This window comes from Prunus dulcis, chromosome 8 (assembly GCF_902201215.1).
Source record: "Prunus dulcis chromosome 8, ALMONDv2, whole genome shotgun sequence".
NCBI lineage: Eukaryota > Viridiplantae > Streptophyta > Magnoliopsida > Rosales > Rosaceae > Prunus > Prunus dulcis.
The window spans coordinates 20,400,652-20,428,636 of NC_047657.1; the positions used below are offsets into that span (position 1 = coordinate 20,400,652).

The 27,985-nt window shown below is 37.6% G+C and overlaps 3 protein-coding genes and 1 long non-coding RNA gene across 5 annotated transcripts; 1 reads left to right on the forward strand and 3 right to left on the reverse strand.

The window, feature by feature from the left end:
• The first annotated feature begins 1,210 nt into the window (after positions 1-1,210).
• Positions 1,211-3,109, forward strand: LOC117637281. The gene is made up of 2 exons (XM_034372131.1): positions 1,211-1,432; positions 2,638-3,109. The coding sequence occupies exon 2, from the start codon at positions 2,644-2,646 to the stop codon at positions 2,920-2,922; it is 279 nt and encodes a 92-aa protein (XP_034228022.1). The 5' UTR covers positions 1,211-1,432; positions 2,638-2,643; the 3' UTR covers positions 2,923-3,109.
• Positions 3,110-3,854: 745 nt separating this feature from the next.
• On the reverse strand, positions 3,855-5,456 carry LOC117637279 (ribosomal RNA small subunit methyltransferase-like). The gene is made up of 2 exons (XM_034372130.1): positions 5,029-5,456; positions 3,855-4,800 (listed from the first exon to the last, which is right to left on the reverse strand). Exons 1-2 carry the CDS (start codon positions 5,335-5,337, stop codon positions 4,069-4,071), a joined length of 1,041 nt encoding a protein of 346 aa, XP_034228021.1. The 5' UTR covers positions 5,338-5,456; the 3' UTR covers positions 3,855-4,068.
• An 814-nt stretch (positions 5,457-6,270) lies between these two features.
• LOC117636705 (bromodomain and WD repeat-containing protein 3) lies at positions 6,271-22,663 on the reverse strand. The gene is made up of 26 exons (XM_034371349.1): positions 22,295-22,663; positions 22,010-22,054; positions 19,533-19,902; positions 16,523-16,677; positions 15,480-15,719; positions 14,891-15,000; positions 14,633-14,710; positions 14,446-14,552; positions 14,088-14,182; positions 13,870-14,000; positions 13,637-13,740; positions 12,688-12,765; positions 12,459-12,537; positions 12,161-12,329; positions 11,396-11,466; positions 11,121-11,201; positions 10,947-11,017; positions 10,516-10,612; positions 10,354-10,413; positions 10,086-10,140; positions 9,610-9,998; positions 8,719-9,533; positions 7,846-8,626; positions 7,187-7,747; positions 7,021-7,079; positions 6,271-6,737 (listed from the first exon to the last, which is right to left on the reverse strand). Exons 2-26 carry the CDS (start codon positions 22,041-22,043, stop codon positions 6,536-6,538), a joined length of 4,992 nt encoding a protein of 1,663 aa, XP_034227240.1. The 5' UTR covers positions 22,044-22,054; positions 22,295-22,663; the 3' UTR covers positions 6,271-6,535.
• A 4,102-nt stretch (positions 22,664-26,765) lies between these two features.
• Positions 26,766-27,973, reverse strand: LOC117637547. Of its 2 annotated transcripts, XR_004587192.1 has the most exons (4): positions 27,825-27,973; positions 27,614-27,635; positions 27,462-27,498; positions 26,766-26,901 (listed from the first exon to the last, which is right to left on the reverse strand). It is a non-coding gene; the product is annotated as an uncharacterized LOC117637547 (long non-coding RNA). The 2 variants fall into 2 exon arrangements; XR_004587191.1 differs by lacking the exon at positions 27,462-27,498.
• Positions 27,974-27,985: the final 12 nt, after the last annotated feature.

Consider the following 27,985-nt stretch of genomic DNA (forward strand, 5'->3'; position numbering starts at 1 on the left):
TATTCTAAAGGGGGAAATTTGACTTTTTAATCGAGAAAGAATTTGGGAATTCCTCTTACGCCATTGCGTAGAGCGCAGCGAAACGAGTTCGTAGACACGGAGTAGACCCGAATCGGAGCTGTAACGAAAAAGATATGGTCTAAATACCGCGAAGGGCAAAATGGTAATTTGATCAAAAAGTCAAATTTTTATCCCTCTCTCCTCTCCCCCGTCACTTTCTCTCTCTTCTCTCTCTCTCTCCCGTCGCACCCCAGCCGTGCGACCCTTCACCTTCTCGGCGACGGCCCGGCCACCATAGGCCGAGCTGATCTCCGCTGTGGGTACCATCGGGTCTGCCTCCCTCTCGCCGTCAAGACCTGACCGACCTCCGCCCCTGGGCCGCCCGGGGCCGATCGGAAAACCATGTTTTCCGACGGATGTTCGTCCGAGTCCACTCGATTTTCCAGCTCGAATTTCTCCTTCGTTTCTCCACCAAATTGATCGAGTAAGGTATGGTTTCTCAGCTATTTTTCGTGTTCTAACTGATGGATGTATGGGTTTCGATCGATTTTAGCTCTAAAGCGATCAATTTTCGACTTGAATTCTGGCCGAAACTTCGGCCGCCAAAAACTACTGTTTCTGGTCACTTTTTGGGGTATGTCCAAGAACAAAAGTGACTCCAAATGGGGTGTTTTACCTAGGATAGGAATTTGGAGTCTTGGTTCCCAGAATTTTTGGCCACCCGAAATCGCTTAAGACACCCAAATCTGACCGCGCGTGCTGGGACGCATGGGCGAGGGTAGTGAAGTAATTCTGTGCAGTTTTGTGACCCTCGTGTCGTCACGAGCGCGTAGGATTTCGCGGATCTCGATTCGGAGTCCGTTTGAGCCCCGAACAAATTTTTCATATCGCGCGATCTGTGGGTGTAGTGTCGTCAAATAATCGAATCGCGCTGGATTTCGGATATGTCGGTCTACATGACCTCAGAATCGTGTAGGATTCGACGGATTGCGAATCGGAGTCCCGGATACTCCGACATCGCGAACCCTGGGTCTAGGATTTGGATTTTAAGCGATAACGCGATTTTGGCCAATCCGACCGTCCGTTTTGGACCAAACTCGCAGAACATGGTTCCCTCTATGTAAGGAACCTTCAGTGTAACATTACTCTTTAAAAAGTCATCAAATTTTATTTTAATTTCTCTTGAAAAAAACCCAAGGAAATTTGCAGCAGTCAGTGGTAGACACCACGGTTTACGAGCCTCCAGTGAGTGCAAAGTTGTATCCCTATCGTACACCAACACTAACTACGGTACTGTCCTCAGTAGTTTACAAATTAGGGCTTGCTTTTCAGAGAGAGGAACGTCAGGGCTTTTCAGCGAGAAGCATACATACCTTTGAAAAGCTTCAGGCTTGAGGTCGCCGTTGAGGTTGAAAGAAGGACCAAGTGTCGGGTAAGTAAATTTTGTTCTGAAATTACAAATCAGCTAAAACAAGTTTGGAATTTGAAATTCCAAGTCTGCATTGGAATACAAACCCAATAACCGTGGATTCAGCGTTGGACGACCAATGTCAAAATTGTCGAATCCATGAAGTCAAACATTCTTATGAATTTTGTTAGAGCGATCAATTTTTGTGAAACTTTCTTGTTATATCTTCATGGCACTACTGGGTCTTTCACTTCCGGATTATAGGGCAAGAATTGGAATGTCATGTACTTTTTATCAGTTTGGATGGTATGTTCTTATCAGTTTACAAAATTGCTGGGAAAGGAAAACGGTCTAGTCTGTAAATTTGGAGGTGTGGGGAAAATTAGGAGTTGAAGGACACTGAAAAACCCTAAACCCTGAAAAAAAGGGCATTTTGATATATTGTCAGTCCTCCAGGTTTTTTTGGGTCACCGCCTCAATAACAGCGACAACAAAAAAATTCAACTGTGATTCTTATAAACCTGCCTAGGATGAGACTGGATTTGATAACTCACTGGAAGGTATGTTGAAGAAAGAAATAGAGGCCAACTTCCGAATTTTGTCCAAGTTGAATGTAATAGATGGACTAGTCATGAAGGAAACTTACCCCTCCCAATCCCATCAACACCTTATGACTTATCTTCTAATCTTAATGCTTAAATTGGGCATTTAACCCGAACAATCATTAATCATTATGTTTATATAATCTTTCACCAACACACACTTGTGATTGTACATAGCAGAATCATTAGATTGTTGCAATTTGAAATTATCCTCTTATTGCTGTCTTCAGTCATGTAGTGCACATAGCTCTGTTGACATACCTCTAACTGTAATTAATTAAGAGTAGACGTACTAGCAAAAAGAGTAAAAACAATTGAGTACAGTTGAAGGTGTGAGTTATTATGGAAGTCATCTTATTGTTGAAGCATAGTACGAACCATAAGTGAACCATTTGTTTGTCATCTGGTTTCTAAGAATGTCATCAAGAATTTCAGAACCTTTTTTTTTTGTCTTGGATATCTTTCTGGACACAACCAGCATCTTCATTGAAGTAAACAACCATCTGTCAAGCAAATTTGGATACAAAACCATAGAGAAATTACTATTCAGTCAATGCTTTCTACTGTCATACTGTGTGTCACTGGTTAAAAGCTAGTTGTTTCCTTGTTGGATTGATCGTGCTGCAGTATCTGATGGAGGCTCAAATTCAAGAATCAGTTCCTTGTAGGCCTCAGGTCAAGGTGAAATTCCAGCTTGGTTCAGAAACATATTCTGTCAATCGAAACACGGGCATTCTTTCCGAGCAAGTGGTTTCTGTTAAAGAAGAAAGCATGAACATATTGAAGGACTTCATCACCAGACATAATGTTCCTAATGACGTCACCGATGAACTTGTTGAAAACTCCTCGGAAGATGATGGTGAAATCCCTGAGAAGCCTCCTGTCAAGTTGAAGAAGACTAAATTTACTTGATTGCCTTTCTATGCCCAGGTTTAAACCCCAAAACTGTTTGTGGAGTGCTCCTTTTGATGTCTTAGATCAACTTTTTGAACTACATCTGGAATTACCCAGCGTTAGCTACTTTTGCAATATGAAGTGAAGTGCTTATGTTTTCAAGTTTGACAAAACTACTTTTTGAACTATCAGCTTTTGAAATTCAGTCCGTCCAATTGAATTATTAATTATCAAGATTAATCCTGGACTCCGGCTAGGTTTTAGTGGGCATTTTCGTATCCCTTGTACTCTTGACTTCACTTAAATCACTTGCTGTTACAGATTATCTCCCGATTGAAAGTGCAATTGGCAGGCTTACCCTTGTACAGATTTTAACTGCCACTGTGAGTCTGTTGACTAACCTGAAAACTCGGATAATACGCAAATCAAAGCTGTGCAAGAAAAATATTGTTCTCATGGGTAAGCTCAGATCTGTTCCATTCCACTAGCCTTACTTGGAACTTATTGTTAATAAGATGATATTAAACATCTTCTCCAGCAGCCAGAATGAGAAAAACATAGTTGCAAAGGTTGCTATCTCTGGCCAATATTGCTATGTCAAAGTATTATCACGTGTGTCATAGCATTATTGGGCGATGATAGCAAAATAGTGTTATTCCTGTTTCATGGAAGTCTTTCTCCACATTCTGAGGTTACCTCTAAGATGAGCATATTTCAAAAATGGTTGAGAATGGAGGTTACCATACCGACTTGATTATGATGTCACAAACTCTGGGATCCTGTAGGCATGGACGGTGACTTTTTTTTTTTTCCAAACGATAAGGGATAGACGATGACTGTTGGATGCTACGACGTTGGCATTTAAGAGTTTGCCCCCCAAATCTTCTGATTTTATCTCATTTTCAGACTGATTCCCAACAAAGTAGGCCAACAAACTTCAAAAAAGGCTCGACACAAGGAGTAACTGTCATTATAATAATATAGATAGAGATAGAGATGCATTAGAAAGGAGACTTGGAAAACTATCCACATAATCCCTAACTAAATTATCCAATATAACCCTCTTATAAAACATTAAAACCCAAAATAAACAAGAGAAAGACTTGAAGCCTAACAAAATTTGGTTGTGTATAATCTTGACAGACAAAACATTTGGATCCCAATTTAGGAGAAGTGTATACCATCCTTGTTGAACTCAGAAAGTAGGTCCAAGAATTGCTGTAATTTGAGCTTCGAGGACCTCTCCCCTTCAAAACCTGCCTTCATCAACACACTCAAAACCTTTTTTTTGAATTCAGATACCTCCCCTTCTGCATTACCATCCTCCACCTCCATTCCATCATCCACTCCATCATCATTCATCTCTATGTCCTCATCTGAAAAATCCATCACATCATTAGTATCCTCCAAGGCACCTTGTTGGGGTGGTGCAAGATTAAGCGCCTGCAAGGTCTTGTAATTCTTCTCTAGCAAATTGATGACACTTTTCTGCCTAAAAATTGAGCCAAGCGTTTTGTTCTTCCTATTGAAACAGATCCGCAAAAAGCCATCCCACTCCTTTTGGTTCACTTCAAAAGGTGGTTTCCTGGGTTCAATTCGAACGACAGAGGAATCTACCTTAGGCGGAGGGCGAAAGTTGTTCCTTCCAACTTTGAGTAGATGGGAGACCCGAGACAAGAGTTGCGTGTTGACTGTAAGACGGCAGTAGAGCTTGTCACCAGGCTGCGCAACCAGTCTCATTGCAAATTCCCTTTGGAACATTATAATGGCACATCTGAAAGCAGGTTGGTGCTTCAATAACTTGAATGTGAGGGGAGATGAGATTTGATAAGGGATATTTGCCACGCATATATCAAAATAGGGAAGTTCAGTCTTTAGCACATCTCCTTGAATAACCTGTGGACATAGCAAACAAATCCTCTATCTGTATTCGATGAAAATCATCAACAACTCATCGCATCACACATCATACAGCAGAATTTGAGAATTCCTTCATGGCATAATAGTTCACACTTTCTAAATTATCATATTCACCGAAACGCTAATTGCAATTACTCAATAATGGGTTTTCAAAGCAAAAAGAAAGTGCTTGGATATTGAAAATAAGCACGAAAAAGGAGGTACCTGCAAGCGGCTCGAGAGAGGAGTGCCCTGAAATCGTCTCTGCAGCTCGAGGACCATGCGAGCGTCAATCTCGACGGCGATGACCCTCTTACCAACTTCTAGAAGCTTCTTGGTGAGATTACCAGTACCAGGACCAATCTCTAGGATGACATCGGTGGATTTGATCCCTGACTTCTGGACTATGGAATCCACCAGTAACGGATTCTTGAGGATGTGCTGTCCTTTGGACTTGTGGAACGATATGCCTCCTTGGTAGGGCGTGTGCCCTGCTGGCCTCGCCTTCTCTTTCTTTGTTTTGCCTCCTGCCATTGATGCCAAACCAAAGGCTGAGAGGGTTCAGTAAAGGGTTTAGGGTTTTCCTTGGGGATGCAACACCGAAATCTATTTCGGTGGAAGTTGGAACTAGAATAGTGTGTGGCAGTTGATTGGAGGAATTTAAAAGATTATTTTGGGATAAATAAGTAGTGATATTCAATTTAGGATTCAGGGCTAGTTTGGCATTGTTATATTGTGAAAATAACCGTTGTCAGATTTGCTGTGAGAGAAGTCAGTTGTGAGAGAAAACAATTTGGTGTTTAGTAAACTTTTTGTTAAAAGTGTTGGTACTGATTCTCGCATATTTAGAAAATTATTGCCGCATAATCATTAAATCCATCACATCTTCAAAACTGATTCTTGCATAATCAGAAAACGAAAACACCTCATTAGATGCTTTCCCTTATAGCTTTCTTTCACAGCAATTTTTAACAATAGGTGATTTTCTCATAGTTTACCAAACAGGCTAGGCTTCCCAAATTTTTTTTAAAATCACTTATCACCCCAAATAAGCAATGCCAAACTGGCACTTAATGTCACAAAAAAACCTCAAGGACCATTCGTGACAATTTTGTAAACGTCAAGGACCATTTGTGATAAAAAGCTTTTTTTTCGAGTTGTTACACATAGCTTTCTTCTCCAGCCAGGGCTCATTGCCCCCAATGTCAATGAGATGCACGATGAAACGGTTAATTCCTAGGTGGCTAATTCTAATGTTGAAGCTGCAATGGTCACCGTGATTCAATCATCAAAGTCTGACAATGCAAATACATATATTTTTTTTCTTCCCAAAAGGATGAATTTCCAATTAATACAAATTTTGACTAATTCACAAAGCAATTGGAACGCGAGACCTAATTTGGCATAATAACTAAGATCTATAGTCTGACAATTTATATAAAATGCAAAATTGACAACATTTTCCTATATGAATCAAGATGCGTATAGCAAGATTGCTTCAAATTTTTTGAAGTTCTTTTGCCAAACTGCTGAGCTGACTAATAATAAAGATGATCTTGGAGAAGATGCGTATACAATAAATGATTTGCTTTGACCTTGGGGATTTCACTCTCCCTCTGGAAGGACTGCTTTACCAAAAATGGAACAACGGGGACCTACTCGAAAAACAAAATTGAAAAGAAGAAAGAGGAGTCTAAGGAGTAATAAGGAAGACCAGTTGTATCTTCTGTACTCAAAACCTCTGCAATCTTGACAGTTTTTTCTTAAACCATTTTGAGAGGTGCCTAATCCGGGCTTGCAATTCATTTCTCTTGAAGTACTGCCTCGCGTTTGACAGCATAACCATTATATCATGCTCCACAGCTTCCAAGCTTCTATAATAGTCATTCCTTAACCTTGACTGGATTAGTTCCGGGTACAATTGCACAGGAAAGCTGCAAAATATCCACAAACCAAAGTTTCATTATTTTCTCAAAATCTTAGTTTTGCCAAAAATTATTTATATTAAAAAACGTGATGCACTTGGTTTTTGTGTGTGCAGGCTTTGTGATAGAACAGCAGGATGGGCCCTCTTAACAGGCTATAAGCATATAGAGCATGAAGTTCCGCACATTCTATCTAATTTCAACGAAATTAATTAGAACTCAATGGATTGGAAGGTTCCTATAAATGTCCTAACACAGGGATATGGTTAATCCATATCTAGTATTTCTTTACCTGTTGCAGAAATCCGCCTTCCAAACAGCTTGATTCATTTGTTGGATTGTTTGGGAGTCCTGCATCATTTACAGCATAATTAATTAAAATCCTTATAATAGTTCAAGCTTTAAATTCCAATTCCCACAAAATAAAAACAACAGGGACGTGAAAGTATTTGAATAACCTTCTGCTCCAATTTAGAAAAATAGTGCAGCAGCTTATCTCTGCTTTCAGAGTTAATATGGGGGTGTTCCAATAATATGGATGGATCACGCAGTTCCCAAGGACAATGACAATGGGTTATCCCATCATCATTCTTGTACCGAATCTCATATCTTAACCAAGGGCTGTCAGGAAACTCATGTGATTTGGCCTGACAACGAACAATTTGACCTTCCCACCAATCCCCACCTCCATCTGAATCCCTCCACCAAACCTCGCATTTGTCCCTAGTGGTCCAGTTTCTTCTAATAGCAGCATCATACCATATTTTCTCAACAATGAAATCACTGAAATCAATTTCAGGCAAAGTTAAATTCCATGGTTTACCAAACATAGCAGAAGAAGGGTCTACAAATTTAAGTTCCATTCTACTGCAGCTCTCCCCAGAACCAGGCTGCGAAGCATAATCAAGGCTTTCAACCTTGCAAATTTCCACAGCTTTGATGTTTTCCTTAATTGATCCCCAAGGACCCCAAGGACCCACTTCTGATTTCATAACTACTTCCAGATACTCTTGATGGCCCTAACAATCAGAAGCCAAAATATTAGTTATTAAACAGTAAATACAAAAGCAGAACTCAAAAAGGACCAGAAACCATGAATACAGATGCTAAAAATTACCTGTCTCAGGTACACCACTTCATCACCTAGCTGAGGAATATAACGGTAACCCGGCTCATGTTTTGACAACATCAGCCATGACAACTTTCCAACAGGGGTATCTAACATGCTTCGGGTTGAAGAACTTTGGTCATAATCATTATATGAACCCTGACGATTTCTTGTAGACCTTGGTCTTTGATATATCTGATCATACACTTTGACGGAGGAGTCTTCTGCATCTTTTGATGTCCCCGCTGTTTGATGGCCCCATCTCAACTTAAGGCTACGGCTCACAGAGCCCACCCCCCCTGAAGTTGCCTTGATCTTTAATGTTCTTGTTCCACGTATTGCACCCACTGCAGCTTCAGGGAGATCAATTCCTGAATCATGACGGTTGTTGACATTTGAAGTATTTTCTTCCATATTACCATCAACACCTTCTGAATTAGTCCTACCCTTGAAAAAAAACTTCAAAGAACCTGGTCTGCCAGCACCTCCACTCACTTTTGGCATTTCCAGATTTAAATTCTGGTCCATGCATGAAGGATCTTCTGGCATTAAATCTCCATAACCTGTTAGGTGTTCTGCAGAAAACTTAAGGGGAGCATTATACTTTAATTCATCAGAGTGCATTGTTCCAGCAGCCTCCTCTATCTCCAAGGAGTCCTCTATGCCTTTTGGTTTGCGCTCGCCCAAAGCTGAGGACTCAAAAGATGACGATATGAGTGTATGAGAAAGCTCTTTACTTTTGAGACCGTCCAGATCCTCTAATGCATCAGTTCCATTACGTTCCTCATCCCTGCAAGGCAAGATACCTCCATAATTTTATTTTTTCCCTTAACTTTTGAATGAGTATAAAACTTTGCACAGTTGTCCTTAGGATAAACATACCAATTGACATAATTCCTCTCTTTCATATGGACATCAAAACTTGCAAGCGATCCAGTGGCTGCCTCTGTTGGTATGGGATTTCCTGATCTTATATGCTTTGGTGTGCGTATCTTGACCTCTCCCCACCCAACTCTGTTATCCTTGTCACATGGAGATGCCTTCAAAGAATTTCCAGCCTTTGCAGTTTTCCCGGGATCAGTGAATTCATTGTCTATGAGATTTCCTGACAACTCCACGTCAATCACATCTAGCAAAGATGAACCCAGACCCTTATTAATCCTCTTATCTTGAGTCACATCTTGATATCCAGAAGATGGAGACACCAAATCAGCCTGATTTTTATATTTGATTTTTACATCCTGCGGAGCCTCTTGCTTCTTAGAATCACGAAGTGGAATCTTGAAAACCAATTTTGGCTTGCTTCTGACATTTGACTGAGATGAAGAAACTGCAAGAGGCTTGGCTATATCCTCAAACTCGTGGACAGATGGTTCTTCTTTAGTATGTTTTTGTTGCATCATCTGGTTACCACCATAGCTTTGAATGTGGAATTGTTGCTCTAGAGAATCACTGTTTGATGAATCATCTTCATCTTTTTCTCCATCAGTAGATGTTCCAGGGATCTGAGAAAGCACATTTCGAGCATTGCGTGCTGCAACTCGCTGGGGTCTCAATGTCTTTGCGGAAGGCTTTCTCTTTGAAACTTTCCGGCCACCTTTTGAATTTTTAATTTTCTCAATCCCAGATATAATACCATCATGCTCATCCACTTTCCTTTTCTTGCCACGCCTCTCAGAACAGGTTATCGACTCAACCTAAAAATCATAAAATTTGAGCCGATTTAGGTCGAACAAGAACAGAAACTAGTATAGATGAAGATACAGGATTTACCTTTTGTCGTTTTCTTCTTGATCGGCGAAGGCCATCCTTATGACTGCATTCAGCTTCACTGTATTCTGTGCTGCAGTCTGGATCACTAGAAGAGCTGGTGGTGATATTTCCTTTCTCATCTTCACTGGAATTTTCCTCAGTACCGTGATACTCTGAATCAGTATCTTCACTTGCAACTTCATTTTCTGGCTCCCATAACATGGCATCAAAAAAATCTGGTAGTGGCTCAATCATTCTTTCCAAATCTGGTAAAGGCGGCATCTGATAATCTAGGCCTGTATGCATGCCAATAGAGAATTTCATGGATGAAGGATGCCATTCCATGCCAAGAGCACCCAGTCGCCGTTGCTGGTATGTACTTTGATAAGGTTCGGGATATGGCATCATACCTATTGTTTCCCATCAATCTACGTTATGAGAAAATATTGTGACTGAATATATATTAAGAACCCCACCCAGTAGAACCAGAAACATACTTGAATCACAGAGAGGATCTTGAAGATTCCTTCGATAAGCAGGAAGCTGTGTCTCCTGCAGCATATATAGTATGTTCCACAATCACATGTGGAATAGAATGTAAATACCAGAAATAACATTCAACATCAATCAACTGTACACCATGCACAGGAACATAAAATTACATTGATTCAATTTCTTAATGTGCAAGTTGATGCCAACTGCAGCTGTGGAATAAAATTTACCCCAGAACAATGTAAGTGAGTACTAATGAGAAGATGATTTAACCTGATCAATAGGATATCCAGAATCATCCCTTGCAAGGGGGCGATAATCCCCAAGGAAGAACTGTAGGAGAATCACAAACAGCCATCATAGAAGAATTGCATAACACGAACTTGAATCAAAAGATAAAGAGTGGACAACTGTACAAACAAATGCTTAGGATACCTGATCATATTTAGCATCTTTTTGAGACTCGCCTTCACCCGTGTTTATTAAATATACTTGGCCAACATCGTCTGAGAGTACTATTGATGTCCCATCCCTAAGTAACAAAGAGAATATGTCTCATAAAAAAACATTAGCAGAATAAAGGTTAAGCATTTTAGTTTCCACGAATTAGAATTTGATCATTCAAAATTGATATCCATGTCGTAAAGAATGATGGCACCAGTAAACTGAAAATCCATCATTGTGAAAGTGGGCAGGGGAGAGGGGGTCAATGAGATATTGAAGAGATGTGAAATAGCAAGGCAACTAACCTATGTCTCCTTACATAAATTAACCCCCACAAAAAGTAATAAGGTTAAAATTGTCAGTTTAACTATAACACGAGAGAAGAGTATTCAACATATTTGAAAATTGGGTAGCTCACTTACGCGGAAAACTTCCCATCAACCAACTTAACGTTTCCAATTTCGTATATCTTAATAGGCATGCCCTCCCATATCTAAAAACCACCAAATACAAACAACGTATTAACAATACACATTAGAAGAACAATGTATCAGAAAAGAGAACTTGAAAAATTCAAGGAATAAACCGAAGCTCACATCCCAAACTATTGTTTGCCCATCATACCCAGCACTCATAGCAATCCGAGGGTTAAAGGGATGAACATCCAAAACATATGACTGCCAAGAATTTGACAACAGACAAGTGCCACAAGATCAATAGATTCAAAAATTCAAATTCAAATTCAAACAAAAAGCTATTTCCTGGTGCAGATAAAGCATTGGATTAAAAAAAAATGTATATCTGAGTCAAGGAATTATAAGCATTATGATAATCAGAATCTGAATCTCTTAATATATCAGACACCACTTACAGATGCAGTGTGACCAGTCAAAGAATGCACTATGCTACCATCAACAGCGTTCCAAACACAAATTCTGCAATCTGCATAATTATTACACTTATTGAAGAGAAACCCTAAGTTTATAACCCAAGTACTTGAATGCATGCAACAAAAGAATTGTGCCTTTTAATGGAACAGTTGTGCCGTATAGGTTAAAATTATGAGCTTTGAATTAACAGCTGGGTGATTATCTGTTTAATGTGGGGAACGCCTCCAGGATGTCATGTCAATCAGACAAGTTTTGAGTCTAGGCATGAGAACAAGGGACCAGCCATGTGCGACGAACAGGCATGAATACAGCATCTATAGGATAACTATTGAAAGCTATTTGGCGTTTTTTGGAAACAATGGGCACAAAAGTTAGTGTAGCAAAAAACATTAATAGGTGGAATTATTAATGGCTCATTAAGAGAAGCAAGAGGTGACAACCTCTGAACATAAGACTTGGAAAAAGTAACTAAGATTGTTCACTTGAGCAGTGAATGCCCCCAAGAAGAGAGTAATTATGGCTCAACTTATGATATACAAGAAAGAAGCTAAAAACCAATGCAGGCTTAAAAAGGAAAGAAAAAAAACGCATGACAGTATGTAACTTGATGGATGTGGTGGCCCAAGTAAGTGCATAATGTAGTTGGGATTAGGTGCGTTCTTTTAGAACGTGGAAGAGGTATGCCAAGAAAATCCTATTTCCTTAAAAATACTTTCCATAAGTATAAACCTTGGTAAGTACTTTACCCATGATAGCTGCGAGCACAAAGCGGTTATCCAGGCTCCACACAATCATATTAACACCACGAGGGGTGGGAAGAAATCTCTGACGAGGGCCTCCTCGAGGTGGCTGAGGAGGCAGTGGGGGAGGCGGAACTTTCAAATGATATGCACGTGTCCAACGTCCAACTTTTCCCTAAAGTCAAGAGTGGAATATAAAGGAATGATCACATGAAATTAGGGTTTAGGATTTACATGAAATTAGACTCCAGAAAACTGAAAAAAAAAAAAAAAAAAAAAAAAAAACTCATTCAAAGGAGCTCACATGAGATCTGTGTGATCTTGGAACCCATATAATGGCACTGCCATCACGAGAGCAGGTAACTATGTTGTTGTGACAAAACCTGAGAATTCAAAAATACGGGTTCTTAGCACATTCTACAAAAAAAAAAAAAAAAAAATGTAGTTTGTGCAGATACTATACTACACAAAAACAAGAGCATAAGCATGATGCAGAAAATATCAATGTAAAATCATATCAGATATCAGTATACCAGGAATTTTTGAACTTCATATTACTCTCCTCCTTCAGAGAGTCAGAAAATGAAGATTTTGAAGAAATGGCGCAGCCACTGTATAGGGAAGCAGCAAAGATGTTATGAAAATTTTCAAAGAAAAATTTCTAAAAACAATAAACACCAAAGAGAATTTGACAGAAACAACATAAATTGTGGGAAAAACAAAACAAGAAATTTTAAAGGAACCTTCATAAGATATTCATTTAATAAAATATCTTCTGGAAAAAAGAATATGGAATTTAAGTTCATAGTAGGTTTGTGTGGTTTAAGTGAATATAGTGTGCACTGTCAGACAGTTATCCAAAATTATCGTCCACCCAAATGATATTTAACAATTACAATTTGTATAGTAAATTGCAAGGAAACTCAACACCACATTGCTAGGAAAGAAGTGCCATCCCCTAGATCAAATATATAGGACTGCTTTGCCCTTTTTGAATATATTGAAGAAGTACAAGTGAGCAAAGACGGCCACCCCAAGCCAGTGGCTGTGAGCAAAGATTGCCACATTGTCACCCAATCCAGTGACTGCTCATAGGTCACTGTGCTTGTATCAGGAACCTCTGTTTTAATCATCTAAACTTCTCCTGTATAGAAGGTTGATTTCACTATTTGTTCAGCCGAGCCTATTATTCTTTTTGAAATTACCAATTAGGTAAAGTTTGGTGCCCTTTTATGCATTCTAGCTCAGCATACGGTGAGTTGCGGATTTGTGATACGCTCCGGCATTTGACAAATTGAGAAAACTGATATTTTCTTGAAACTGATGAGCTTTCAGCCAATTTCGGGAAATTTCAACACTTTAGGAGAAACAATGCAGGAAATTTCTATCAGAAGCTTTCCCCAACCTGAATTGCACATAATTAAAAGTAACACAAAAATTTCACCCATATTGTTAGTTTTTAAGACCTTGGGACAAACAAACCTGAATTGCACATAATTGACATCATTCTCATGGCCCGACAGTACATCCAATTCATGTATTGGTTGTTCTGAGTCATCTGTATTAGATTTTAAAGCATTCCAGACCTGCAAGTAGTTGGGTTTTGGTAAAATATCCAACTTCACATGCGGCAAAGTCAACTGATGCAAGTAAATGGAAAGGTAGCAGTGGGCAAATCATATGGACTAATTCGAAAACTATGTAGTTAAACATACCCTTGCAAAAGTGTCAGAGCTACCGGTGACAAAAACAGTTCCGTTGGCATTGTAAGCACAACAGAGTATCTGATGGCTTTGTGGACCATTACTTGAGGAGGGTCCAGTACTTGAAATAGCATTGCTCCTCCCTACAAGTAAACATCACATAATGTAAGTTTACATCACCCAAATAACCATAAACCAATAAGGCAACTGTGTCAGAAGCACTATCTAACCAGTTAAACTGTCCGAAGGTTGTGGCATGTATATCCGCGGAGGGTACTGGGAAGACCTAGCATCCCAGATTCGACAAGTCCCATCATCCGATGACCTATGAATGTTATGGGTATAAAATAACTAACAGAGAAAAAGATTTCAAGAATTATTTCACTTAATGGCTATAACCAACACGTTGCATTAAAGGTCTGAAAGACATCGTTAAGAGTCACAAAGTGCATATCAGTAGTAAATTACTTTACATGAAGATGTTTCCAAACTAAGGATGCAAGTGGACATGTAGACACCCACACACAGAGAACAGCCAAGAGAAGGGAAGCAACATAAAAGAGCATTCTCTCTTAGAATTTGGCTTACGATAAAAGTTGGTAAACAGCACTAAGCCTGGGACTAAATGCAATAGCAGTCACAGCTCCAGTATGCCCTTGAAGAACTGAAATTGGAAATCCATCTGGCAAACGCCACTGCAGGTAAAATATCTATTCACTGACTGATAAACAGGAAAAGAAGCAAATTGACATTTTAAATGGTAGGGTATACATACAACTCGAATGGCAAAGTCATTTGAAGCAGATGCCACCAAAGCGTTGTTTGAACTTACAGCCAAGTCAGTAATGTCACCCTTTGATTCATGTAACAAGAAGGGTAGAATAAATAATACACGCAAAAACAAATGAGGCTATATTGAAAGCCCAAAGAGAGAGGGAATGAGGGAGGGAGGTTGGGAGGGAGGGAGGGAGGGGGAGGGGGAGGGGGAGAGAGACTGTAAGTCAAAATTATTAAGTGAAGAATCTTAACTCACCTCATGCCCACGACAGCTAGCCAAGCAAAGCGCAGTTTCCATTGACCAAATTTTGACAAGGCGATCATCTGAACCAGTGATAACATATCTCCCAGACCGATCAAAAATGGCTACAAGATACAAGTGCCTGTCATCTTTGTTCTCAAAAAATTCCAGTAATACAAATTCCCAGATTTACACACATAGTGCAACATGTATATGCATTACGGAGCACATGGAGATAACTAGAAGCTCCAAGGGAGACCTCAATAAATAAATAGGCATATATGGAACAAAAGGATGCATAATGTATATTATAAGACAAAATTACGGCAAAATTTCCGAAAACAATTTGGAAATACAAAGTAGATCAGCGTTGACTTTTCATTCCTTTGTCATAAAACTCCCAGTCAAACACTCATAAACACTGGGCAACAAAAGGAAAATGCTCGGATATTGTCTACATCATCTGTGTGATATATTTTGTACCCTTATCCCAGACAGTGTTGATTTCCATTGGCAGTAACATTAATAACTTAGCATGACCTCATAAAACGGGATTCCCTGAAAATAAATTGTGTATACAAGTTTAGTTAAAAGTGAACAATACCGCAATAGACAGCATTACGGTGCCCCCGTAGCTTCTTTTTGTTGTTCATCTTTTGCACCATAGTTGATGGTTTAGCAATAGCATAACAAGCAGAGCGAATTGATGGAGCACGATGATGCTTTGTGAAACCTCCTCCAATTTCCCTCAAACTTAGCCCATGAACTTGGTCGGCCTGCATGTAAGGCCAACGCAGGTGAGCTGGCAGGGGCTTAACTCTCTTATTTTCCGTAGTCCTATCACCTGCAAAAAGGAAATTAAAAAAAATTCCAAATTAAGTAACCTTTGGAGAAACCTATTATGCATGGAAGCTGAAAAGATATGCGGCATCAAAAGCAGCCTAACAAACTTCTCTACCTCGAGAGGAAACAGACTTCAGATGAGTATGGAAGGCAGAGATTTATGCCAAAAAGTGACAATTAGAGGTAAAAGATGCAAACAAGATTTAAGCCGAACCTATCAGTTACATGCATAAACTACCTAAGTAGTATATTAGGTTTATGATAAGCATGCCATTGAGCAGGAAAGACAGATTTTTCAAAGACGCAGTAGGCTAACATGGGTCTTGTAGGTGCTACACAAACATAACATGTTAAATAACTGTTACATCCACCCACAGGTTGTCATATTAATCTTTAAAAAAATGTTACAACGGACATCTGTCAAAGTTGTCATACTTATTTAGAGCAAAGTAGTTGAATACTTATTCCTAAAAAGGACATATCATGAGGAAGGATATTTATCAGTGTAAATAAAAGACAAAATTTACAATTGACCAGCTATTTGTATAGCAGAGGTTTCAGCCTCCAAACAATCATCCAAGAAAATTTTACTGTCATAGTTTATGTAATGTTCATTGAGTTATTCAGGTCAATTATTACTAATACAGACGATTTCCATAAAACTTGGTTTTATGCTAAACATCACTTCTCCCAAATCCAAAATACTTCACATACAGAGAGAGAGAGAAAAAAAAAAAAAAAAAAAAAAAAACAGCCATGGAGAGTCGAAGATACTCTGAAATATGAACTATAAATATCACTTACAATCTAGAAGTGAAAAAGAACCAGTTCCCAGTAATGTAGGGACATCAGCTGCATTCGGAGCACTTCTTCCAACCTTGCCATGCAAAGGAGTTGCTATACTCAGTATCAGTTGCTTTAGAAGCTTTACCAAGTGATCCCTCTCTATATGAGGATACCTATTGGTCATACAAAAGACTAATCAATAAAAACTGAAAACAGGAAATAAAATGACTAGCCCCATTATAACTAAAGAAAAAACAAAAGAACTAATGCAATACGAAAATCCATGCACCCTGCTAAAGCTTGTCAGTTTACCATTATCCCCCAAACCTTAAGCTGTTAGAATGCTGGCCACAACTATTTTATATTCTTAACACTCCCCCTCACATGTGGGCCTCTTTCCACCTTTAGAATCAGAGTAATTGAACAGAAAATAAGATAATTTGTTTGTTTACCTGTGTACGGTTATATTTATACTGATTCAAGCTTTCAAACATTAACTTCTATCAGATTATATATGCTATTTTACATTTATTTTGGTTATTTTTTTTACTGCTTTGAGTTAAAAACATATTCTTAAGATTTTTAAAATGTTAGCATGTTAAGATCCACAAAAGCAACAAACGGATTGGGAGTAATCACTAGTGATAGGGCAAAAATAAGGGGGAAGGACAAAGGAAAGAGCAATGCCCACATTAAATCAATTGATTCGGAGGATCACAAAAACTTTCAGATTCTTTCATGCTTTATTGTCATTGTTTCGACTTAAATTTGGAGTCGCCTCAACCCCCTAAATAGGAAGAGGGGTACTTTAGAAATAGGGGGTAATTGCTTCGCACATGACTGTGATAGCCTTCTCCCCCAGGCCCCTATCCTAAGGGGAGGAGCTGTAGAAAAGGCACCTTCGCCCCCGAATGGAGGTATCTAAAGAGCACCAATAGTGAATTCTCTACTATATAAAGAGCTATAAAGAATCTAGAAGGGTCTTTTAAGATTAAGGATAAAGAAAAAGAGGAGAAGGTCGCCCCTCATCCGGCTCTCTGCAGGGGAATCTCCACTCACTGCTTCCCCCAATATCCTCCCGTCTGAAACATGGATGAAAATATCGGCCGATATCCCAATATATCCCCGACAACCCCCGATATCCTCAATATTTACCGGTATTTCCCGATACCAGACAAATAACCTAGAAATTTGTCTTTAGTTTTGAAAGTAATCATAGGTCCCGGATCAATGTCAAAAACCAAGCTCTAATACTTAGTAGCTTCTCCTTTCTTCTCTTCTTAGTCATTTTGGCTATCTTTGGCTATAATGCGGGGTGATGTCTACTCTTGTAATATAATGTTGGGTGATGTATTAATGGGTTGGGTTGGGTTGGGTTGGGTTGGGTTATATTTGAAACATGTTGTCTTTGTTGTGTTAAGTCTAATTGTATTTATTTTCAGGATTTTCATCCTGCATTATATACACGTACATTTCATCATATGCATATCTTATAGTTAGTATATTTTGAATTTTATTTGCTCAATTCATTCATTGATAATGTGCTTAATATCTATGAAAGTTTCACTTCAAAATTCCGTGTTTTAAAGCCAATATCTGTCGTTTTGGTCGATTTTCCACGATACCTAAAACGACATCGACATATCCCCTAAAATATCCGTAAATTGAAGGCCCGATAACATCTGTATCGCTGATATTTTCATCCTTGGTCTGAAAAGCATTCAGACTTAGTGTTTGAAATGGGTTAGAATTGAATTCTATAGTTCTGGAACTGCAGAACCCAAATATTATCGATTTGGCTTAAGATACTCATTCCATGGACTGGAGTATAACCTCAATCAGGTGGCAATCCAATAGATAAAGCTCTCCTGATAACATGTTGCAGACCCTGTCTAATTTGTTAAAGTCTTGTTACTAAAGTTTTTCTTGTTTTTTTTAGGTGCTTTGCACTGCAAGAATTTCTCTGTCAAGCTTGTTTACTTGGTAAGTGATGTGTGCTTTGGTAAGTGACAAGAGCGAGGTGAGTAACTAATATGTATTAAAATTTCTATTACAGTAAAGCTAAAATCAAAGCTGATGGAGACTGAGAAATTTTCTGTGTTGAGCTTGTGTGCTTTGGGTAACTGATGAGAATGAGGTTGGTGACATAAATAATTAGATAAAATTTATATAATAGTTATATATAAAATCCAAGATTCTGATACGCATTTATCATGGAATTTGTTTAACTTATCCTTGATAAATATCTCTTCCAAACAGTTAAGCATGTTTACTTTTTAATTTTCCAAGCACACTCATTCTTCTTCTAGTTATCTACTTGTTCTTACATAATACAGTGTGTAATCGTGGGGGATTCAGTTATAAGCTTACTCCTAAATGTACTATGTGTGTCATATGTGGGATTCACGTTGCCTACCCCTCCTTACATGATGTGTATGTTGTGCGATAAGATTCACCTATAACCTCATTCCACAATGTGTATCATGTGTGACGGGGTTTACTTATATAATATTATTTCTGAAAACAAAAAGGTTATTTGGCGTTGATTTATATGTGCGTACAAGAATATTTTATATCAACTGGATTCTAACTCAATTATTTTCTTTAAATAAATATGTAGCAAAACCTATTGTGAACTGAGTTGTGTAAAACTACTTGAAAGACACAATTATGTTTACTGCTCACTGGACTATTGATGATTACACCCCATATTTCCTCTTTTACATATCAGTATGCCTGTTGTCTGTTGGACTGGACAAGGATTAAGGGATGAAGTTCCGGTTAGAATACCAGACAAGGGATCTCGGCATGTCATATGCTGCTTCAAATGGGTTTTGGGGCTGCGGTGTGAGTCATGTTATATATATGATGCAAATATTAAGTGACTAATGTTAAAACATATGTCTTCTGTAATAAGAGGACACATGACATGAACATAAACAACACCAATACTAACAAAAACAAATCCTATGCTAGGCGTTGAACTATTCCTACGACAAGGGTAATATAAATTGAGAAACATCTGTACCTTTCAACCAACTTGTTGTAACTCAATGGGAAAGAGATGGCATCATCATTATTATTGCCACTTCCTACGCCGCTCCTTGAAAACCAAGCATGGTACCTTCTAGGTAGAAGCTGATGTTCCAGAAGATCATTCCCAAATTGTTCAAAAGTCCTCTGGCATGGCCCAACAGACAGAAAGTGCATAATCAAAAAGTAAACCTCTCTAATGTCTATATCGACTCCAGCCTCAACAACATGACCTGTATCCCTCTCTTCCTTTTCAGGTTGAGCCTTCTCATTCACCTTATGTAAAATACTTGGAGGTGCCATAGAAAGAGAATTTGCACCACCAGACAAAGTGCACTTCCAAGGATCCATTGTTTGAGTACAACCTGAAGCATCAAAACATATACTTACTGAAACCATCACAGTTTATCTATATGAACGGCATCTGTGGACTATCTGAAAGATACTAAATATATTCCCCACCATAAAGGGAAAGCTAGTGACCCAGAAATTTTTTCCCAACCTTGGTAGATATAATCAAATGATATCTTCCTATAATATCAATGAATTTCTTAAAACGGTAAAAGCATAGTTCCCAATCAATGTAGAAAGATATGAAACACTATCAATAAAATTAATGAAAGCAAATGGTCAATATGACCACAGATAGAAATACACACTTACCAGAAGATCTATTACCAGCACTACACTCTGTTCTATACAAAGCCTAATGTGTGATTAAGGATACAGCCTACAAAAGCCATAAAACACCTAGAGCAATTTCTTTTTGTTTTTCTTGGTAAATTACTAAAAAGCCCACCAGCTATTGAATCGGCCTTGAGCCTTGTTCCTAAGGGTAGGATGTGCCACCAGGCCTGAAAGCTGCTGGCAATTAGAGAAACTTAATGCTATCTTTTACTCCCATAATAAAATAAATACAAATCCATAACCATGACACATAAGATTTCCTCAAAAGAAAATATGAGCGGGGGTGTGTAATAATTTTTTTCTCTCTAATGAATATCACAATTATAAGCCCTAGGAGCTCAACACTTAAATGGAGAAACCAAGTCATAAAAGGAGACTATGCAGTAAATCGTGTCTGATTACTTTGCTTCATCAGCATATCAACAAGAAAATAAAAAGGAAAAAGAAATTAAATAAGTTGATACGTATACATAGTCAGGAGGCAGGAGAGTTCAGTTACCATTTGGAATTTGGAAACATTGATGGAAAGGAAAGGAGAAGTACAAAAAAGAGAGGAAGCTAACTTCTTTAGCAATTTTATAGTTTTTGTCCCTTTCACTCAACCTATTGCAAACCAATCTAACCAGTAACGGAGAAGTGAAAACTCACATATTATAACCGTTTTATTTTCTTTTAATTACTAGTTGGAGGTAACGCTAAGGTTGCTCCGTTATGATCCAGGGACAAGGGTTTAAACGGGAAATAACCTCACTACAAGAGGGGGTCAGTCTATGCAGATGTAAGACATAACCCTCCCCAGCCCTCGCAATGAAGGGGGTCTCATGCTCCATGGCCACAAATACGAGGCATTACTTCTCTAAAAGTTTTAGAAGAGTTACATATCACGACTGCCCAAACTGATCTTGAATTGGTAAAATGGCTATTGAGTCGAACCCAATTGTTCTCAAGCTAGCCTGCTGCTATAAATTGGATGAGTCCAAAAAATTTAGCCAAGAATATCTTTTTGTGTTCTTTGTTGTAAATTTGCGCTATATCAGCCCTGGATAGAGACAAACAGTGAAAACAACTTGAACAGCCACCCTGAAATTCTTAAGATATAATAATGCACTTAACAATTATGGTAGTTGTGTTCTTACACCTTTCTCCAAATAGTAGGTCTAGCTAAAGTGGAGGGAGATAAGGCCTAAAACATGCAAAGTTTAACTTCAAGAGTTTCTCTTTTTTTCTTTTTTCTTTTTTAAATTTTATTTATTTTGCATTTTTGGCCTCTTAATTTCAAGAACTTCAAATTATACAATCGTCAACTAAATAGCTAAAGATGGATGCTCCATTATGACTCTTCCAATTATACGGAGTTCTAATTTCAAGAGGTTTTTAATTTAGTTTTATTTAACATTTTCTTTATATGCCATTAAATTCAAGAGCTTCAAATTTATATGATTTCCTGTAACAAATAGCTAAAGGCCAGTATTCCATAATAACTGTTCCAATTAAGCGAACAAAATATTGTATAATCGAGGACTTTATTAGCTTCCATAATTGAAGCTAATAAAGGGCTATTGGAATTTGTTTATTTTGAGATATGTAATTCAATGAGAACTATAAGAGACAATACGAAACCTAACAAATTGAGAAATGCACCTCTGCATTAAGATTTTGTGTTCAAGGGTATATCAGTTATCATAGTGATAGTTAGGCATCAAAGTTTCAACTAAGTATAAACATATAAATAAACGTTTGCATTGAAACCTCTAAATTTGCTTCAAGAAAGTAAAAGAGAGGTACAGTTGACTGAAACTGAAGAGGTGGCTGAATCCATTATGCGGATCCCTGAGAAGCATGAACAGAAAAATTCCAAAACCAGAGTCACATGTATATCAATATCACAATGATTTTGGAGCAACAGACGCCCAAAACCAATAATTTGAATATAGTGAAAAATCCTGTGTTCTGGATTGTCTAATAAAACATTAAACTTAATTAGAGTAGATTATGTGTCCATGATCCATCCATTCCATATGCAAAAGGGTAAGCTAAAGCTTAATTACATCCAAGGAAGAGCTTAATTACCTTAGATAGAGCCCGTTTGGATAATAAAGAGAATGAGATATCGCAGTTGCTCACTTGCAGGAATGCGAAAAAGCTAAAAGTGGGCTTTAGGCTTCCGAGGTAGAGAAGAGCTTGTCCCAAGTCCGACCTCCGACCTCCGACCTCCGAATTTATAATTTATTTTATTTTATATCTTCGTTTGGGGTTTAGTCGAATTCTTTCCATCTAGGGGTCTTATATTTGGTTTTCAGTGAACATCATTCAGGATGCTCATTGATGCTACCCGAAATGGAGGAAGAAAGAATCCTATTCATTCTCAGAAATTTGGCATAATTAAATTAATGAATAATAAATTGGTAATTTCCTTTTTCATTTTTTATTTCCTCAGAATGGAAATACTTCTTGACTGAAAAAAACAGAATGGAAATACTTAAGTGCGATTCGATATCCGCCCGCCCAACTTTGATAGTCAGGGGGCGCCTAATATGGAAATGCCAAGTATACCATCCATTTCAGTAATTCGAATTTCAAATATATTTTCAATTATTATTGCTTGAAAGTTAGAAGACCTCCAACAAAAAAAAAGTAAAAAAAAGTTAGATGACAAATCACAATTAATTTAGTTGTCTAAGATCATCTACAATGATGCTCTCTATTTCTTAATTAAAATTTAGCTAAAAATATAAGAAAGTTATTTTATGGGCTCTCTAAAAAATTTCAACTCCAATCATACTCCTTAATTTGGAGAGTCATAAATACTATAACTCTTTTTTGATTGGTCCATCTCTATTAAAAAATAAAATAAAAAATAGTTAGCATTAAATAAAGGTTTGAAATACTCATTAAATAAAACAACATTAAATTATAAGGAGCTACTAGGAGTCATTTCTCTCTCCTAAGATTTAGGAGCTCCTAGAGGACTCCCTATTTTAGGAGGTGGATGGGGAGCGTGATTGGAGTTGCAATTTTACGATTCCTCCCTAAAATTTGTCTAAGGAGATGGTTTAGGGAGCCTATGGTAAATGCTCTAAACCCTAGTGTATTTACTTATTTACAAAAGTTGGATGACAAATTCTTCCATCTACAACTATGAACTAAATTTCTAAACCTTAAACCCTTGCAGTTCTCCACCACGACCACCATGGGTTTTCTGAAAACATATGAATTGGGATTGGGATTGGATTGTTGCATTTGAGAATTGGGTTTTAATGAGTTGCTGTCGAAGTTGAAGGAGAAATGATGACTAGGGTTGTTGAGGGGGTTGGCTTAGAGAATAGGGTCTCAGGGCAGGATGGGGCAGGAAGAAGAGAGTTATTATTTAGGGTTAATTACAGTTTAGTACCATGTGGTTACACCCTTAAGGCATGTTAGTCCCTATATTTTTATTTTTACAATCACATACCCCGGTCTTTCAAATTTGTTACAATGTAGTTCCGCCAATAAGGTTCCGTCAAATCTCTCCGTTAGTTGCCTATGTGGCATTATGGGACCCACATCTTCACTTTTTTAAATTTGAAATTGATTAAAATATTAATAAAATATTAAAAACTTAAATAAAGAAAATCTCTCTTTCTCTCCCCTCTACGCTCTCCTCAACCCCATCGATTTCTTCCTCACCCTAGCCTGCAACCCAGACCCCCTCCCCCTCCTTCCTCCCGATTTCTCCCTCTCCCCCTGATTTCTTTTTCCCCAAACCCTAGCACTCCACCCTCGACCCTAATAAGCACCATCTCTCATCGACTTTATCCCACCACTATCTCCTCGACTTTACTTCACCACTCTCCCCGACAGGGGCTGAGGCAATTGGTGGCCAGTGAAATTTTATTTATAAAAAAATAGTACTAGTAGTATTAGGAGTCTGAAGCCATATGGATATGGGCCAAAGAGGATTTCAGCCAAAAAGTGGCTTGGTCTACCAGATTTTAATTTAATTACCTGCAGCAGTGGCGTGATCTACTAGATTTCAACGTGAGCCAACCAAATATTCAAAAATTATACACTGCCCATTCCTAAAAGGATTAGAATTATTAGTATTATTATATATTGCCTTCTTAAATCAATAAACCTAAGCCTTTTTCTCTTTTATTGGGTTAGAAACATGACTAGACACCCAGTTGCTTGTGAGTTTTTTTTTCTTCTCAAATTCTAATTATATTATCAAGTTTTTATTTATTTATATATTTCTATTGATTTTAATGAGTCTTTCAATTTATGTGTAGATTACCAAAGGGAAAAGGCTTTGGAGATATTTGGTAAATTGCTATTCAACTCCAAGTATGTATTTGTCTATCCTTTGTAATTTTTCTCGCGTAGTATGTAATTGTTTATCCCTTTAATGCAATTATGAACTTGTGTTGGTGAAATTTTAATTTTAATTTATAAATTTCTACATATATGATTCTCTATTGGTTTGATTAACATATTGCTTTGAATTGAATGCTCAATTTGCTTCAGTTTATAAGTTTGAGAAGATGTTCATAATTGTTCAATTTAAATTTAGTTCATATATGTGTTTCAGTTATGAAAAGATTTTTCAAAAGAAAATCAAAGTCTGAGTTAGTAGAGTCGTCACCTTCAAAGAGTCAAAAGAAAAATGAAAGTAGTTCAAACCAAACTACGGAAGTTAACTTGGAATCTACCATCTGATCCCGAATTACGTAATCAAATATTGAGTTACCATCCAAATGTTCGAGACCAAGTTCGAAGGGCTTATCTCCAAAAATTTCCTTGTAAACCTCGAGGGCATAATTTTCCTTACAAAAATTTTGGAGCAAAACAAGGACGATTTAATCCTGGTTGGTTTAGTGAGTTTCCTACTTGGTTGGAGTATAGCATAGAAAAAGATGCTGCCTTTTGTTGATATGGAGAGTAATTTGGTGGTGAATCTTTTATTGGTGTTGGATTTTCGAATTAGAAGAAAAAAGATAGACTACAAATTCATGTTGGAGGACCGAATAGTGCCCATAATAAAGCTTGGAGAAGTTGTGAGGTCAACAATTCTCTCAAAACACTCAAAGCAAGATCGAATTGATTATCGAACCCGTTTAGGTGCATCAGTTGGTGTTAGTAGGATACTTTTACAACAAGGGCTTCCATTTCGTGGGCATGATGAATCTGAAATTTCAACCAATCAAGGGAATTTTCTTGCATTTTTACGATGGCTATGCCGTTTCAATGATAATATAAAAGCTGTCACGCTAAAAAATGCTCCTGAAAATATGAAGTTGACATCACCTGATATCCAGAAGGACATTTCAAGTGCTATTTCAACTGAAATTATCAATGCAATCATAAGGGATATTGGTGATTCATTATTTGCCATTCTTGTTGATGAATCATGACAGGACCCGATCCAAATTCCGCTTTGGAATTCGAGCCAAGCCCTGTGCGTGTCCGACACCTGGCCAATGTCGGGCACAAATGACCTTTTTACCCTTCCTACTACAGTTACTACGAAAACTTTCCTTGGACTCCTGCCGAAAATTCGGCAGAGTCTCCCCTGTATTTTTGACCAAATCCAAAATTTTCCACCTGTCAAACAAGTACAAATACCACACCAACTGCCAGAATAAATTTAATCAACCAAACACCAGTTCAGGTTTCCCACTAAAATTGGATATCAGAGCATTTTCTAAAAGTTTACAAGGTTTCAAGGACTTTCTACAAAACTCTATGTTACCTGGTGGCGCGGAAGCTAGGAATGGCCCGGTGGTGGGTTCCGGCGCACTTCTACAGCCTGGGGGTGAAAACAGGTTAAAAGTGTGAGTGGACAAATGAAAAATATTCTTAAAATGATTTAGAACTATAATAACCCCCGTTGTAAAAATAACTCGATATGTAAATCTAAAATTCAGCTGTATTCAACAAAAAGTATTTAAATCAATAGGTACATGTATATATATGTATAAGGTAAGAAACGGCTCGAATATCAAGTAAACTGATATAAGATTTCTGAAAGTAATAATTTTATAAAAATACTGAAATTTCTTTTAAAACTACCACCTAAATGTACCCCTGTAAAATCCGTCAATTCCCCTGGCAGGTCTCGGGCGACACGCAGTCTACCCGAGCCGCAAACTGGCAGGATTCAGGGGACTATGGTCTAGGCCTGGGCACGGTTCGGGTCGGGTCAAATTTTGACTGACCCGTGGGCCGAACCGACCAGTACTGCGGTTCTCGGGTTGGATCGGGTCTAAAATGAAACCCGAAGTTGGGCCGACCCGAACATACAAGGTTCGGTTCTGGTTTTTTGGTCGGTTCTGGGTTGAGCCCAAAATCTTTTTTTTTTTCTTTCCAAAAGCCCAATATTGTTTATTTTTTTTAACAATACCAGTTTTTCAAGCAGCCCATCAATTAAAGGTTTTCCTTGCCCAAATTATGTAAATTCAACTATAACCTGTTTTTTTTTTTTTTTTTTAAAAGTATCTAAACTATCAAATTAAATTTCACAATCATCATAAAACTACGAAATTAAATTTTACAACCCATGACCAAAAAAAAAAAAAACGTAAAGCACCAAATATATTCACTTGTATCAGTTAAGGGAGCTGCAAACAAAACATGTTTTGCAGCTCCCATGGCTTCTCCATCATCATTGTTCCAATTCGACAAAGTGTCAAACCTGCATCCTGATCAAATATCACAACTATAGAATATCAGAGCAGGAAATGATTAGTTCAGCACAAAATGACAGAATCTAAACCTTTGAAAAACAAATATAGACCAGTCATTCAATCAATAAATAATTATTCAATAAAAAAACTAATTAACCCAAATATTAGCATTCATTCATCAATAAGATACTAACACAAACATGCTACATAAGGAAAAAAGGGAGAAAACAAATAAAAGAATGAATGCATTTAATCAACAACAAGTTAAGTAGATTCATGCCAAAAATACAGATTCAAGACAACTCAATTAAATAAATTGAAACAGATTCAAGGCTAACAATCGAACCTAAAATACACAGATAAAAAAATCAGAAATTAAATCTGAAAACAATAAAGAAAGCATCCAAACATAAACAAAACTAAATTCCATGTATGTCTACGTCTAGGAAAATGTAGTAATAGAGTGCAGAAGGGCAAAGCTAAGCCTGAATTTCATCTTTCAAATTGATGAAAACCACATTGCTAATTTATTCATAAATTTTATCACATCGAAATCAATTATATTAATACGATACCTCAGTCCAAAGACACAATTCGAGGCAATTCGGACCACTGTGATCATGTTACAAAGAACAAATTAGATAATTCACAACACTGAGTACAGAAAAATTGAACAGAGTATACAATGATCATTGACATGAAAATGTCATAGTATAAGAGTGCTTACCAGAAAGCTGCAACGCAACAATCTGCAGAACAAACAGAACACAGGAAGATTAAAATTGAAGGTCAGATCATATTCACATAAAGAAAGAAAATACCAAAAATCCATACATCTAAAGTAAAGCCATGTGGAGCTGATGATTTAAAAATATATAATTCTAATTCTCCCATTCCTTTTAAGCCACGCACAGAGATTGAGACAGAAATATTTATACCTTCAATTTTGCCTATTAATCCAAACCCACAGAGACTAAGCACAACAACTGCAAAATTAAGAAAAAATTGCGTTAATTTCAACAGAATACCAAAATTTCGAAACCCTAATAATCTACTAAATTAGGGAAAATGAAAACAACTAAGAATCCAAACCAAATAC

What these genes read in the sequence shown, in the direction of transcription:
- LOC117637281 (XM_034372131.1), top strand. Translation starts at nt 2,644, where the DNA reads ATGGAGGCTCAAATTCAAGAATCAGTTCCTTGTAGGCCTCAGGTCAAG.
- LOC117637279 (XM_034372130.1), bottom strand. Translation starts at nt 5,337, where the DNA reads ATGGCAGGAGGCAAAACAAAGAAAGAGAAGGCGAGGCCAGCAGGGCAC. An exon ending in CTCTCTCGAGCCGCTTGCAG is followed by an intron (nt 4,801 to 5,028) that starts GTACCTCCTTTT and finishes CTATGTCCACAG; the next exon opens with GTTATTCAAGGAGATGTGCT.
- LOC117636705 (XM_034371349.1), bottom strand. Translation starts at nt 22,043, where the DNA reads ATGGATTCAGCCACCTCTTCAGTTTCAGTCAACT. An exon ending in ACCTTCGGACAGTTTAACTG is followed by an intron (nt 14,001 to 14,087) that starts GTTAGATAGTGC and finishes GTTTACTTGTAG; the next exon opens with GGAGGAGCAATGCTATTTCA. An exon ending in CAAGATCACACAGATCTCAT is followed by an intron (nt 12,330 to 12,458) that starts GTGAGCTCCTTT and finishes TCTTGACTTTAG; the next exon opens with GGAAAAGTTGGACGTTGGAC.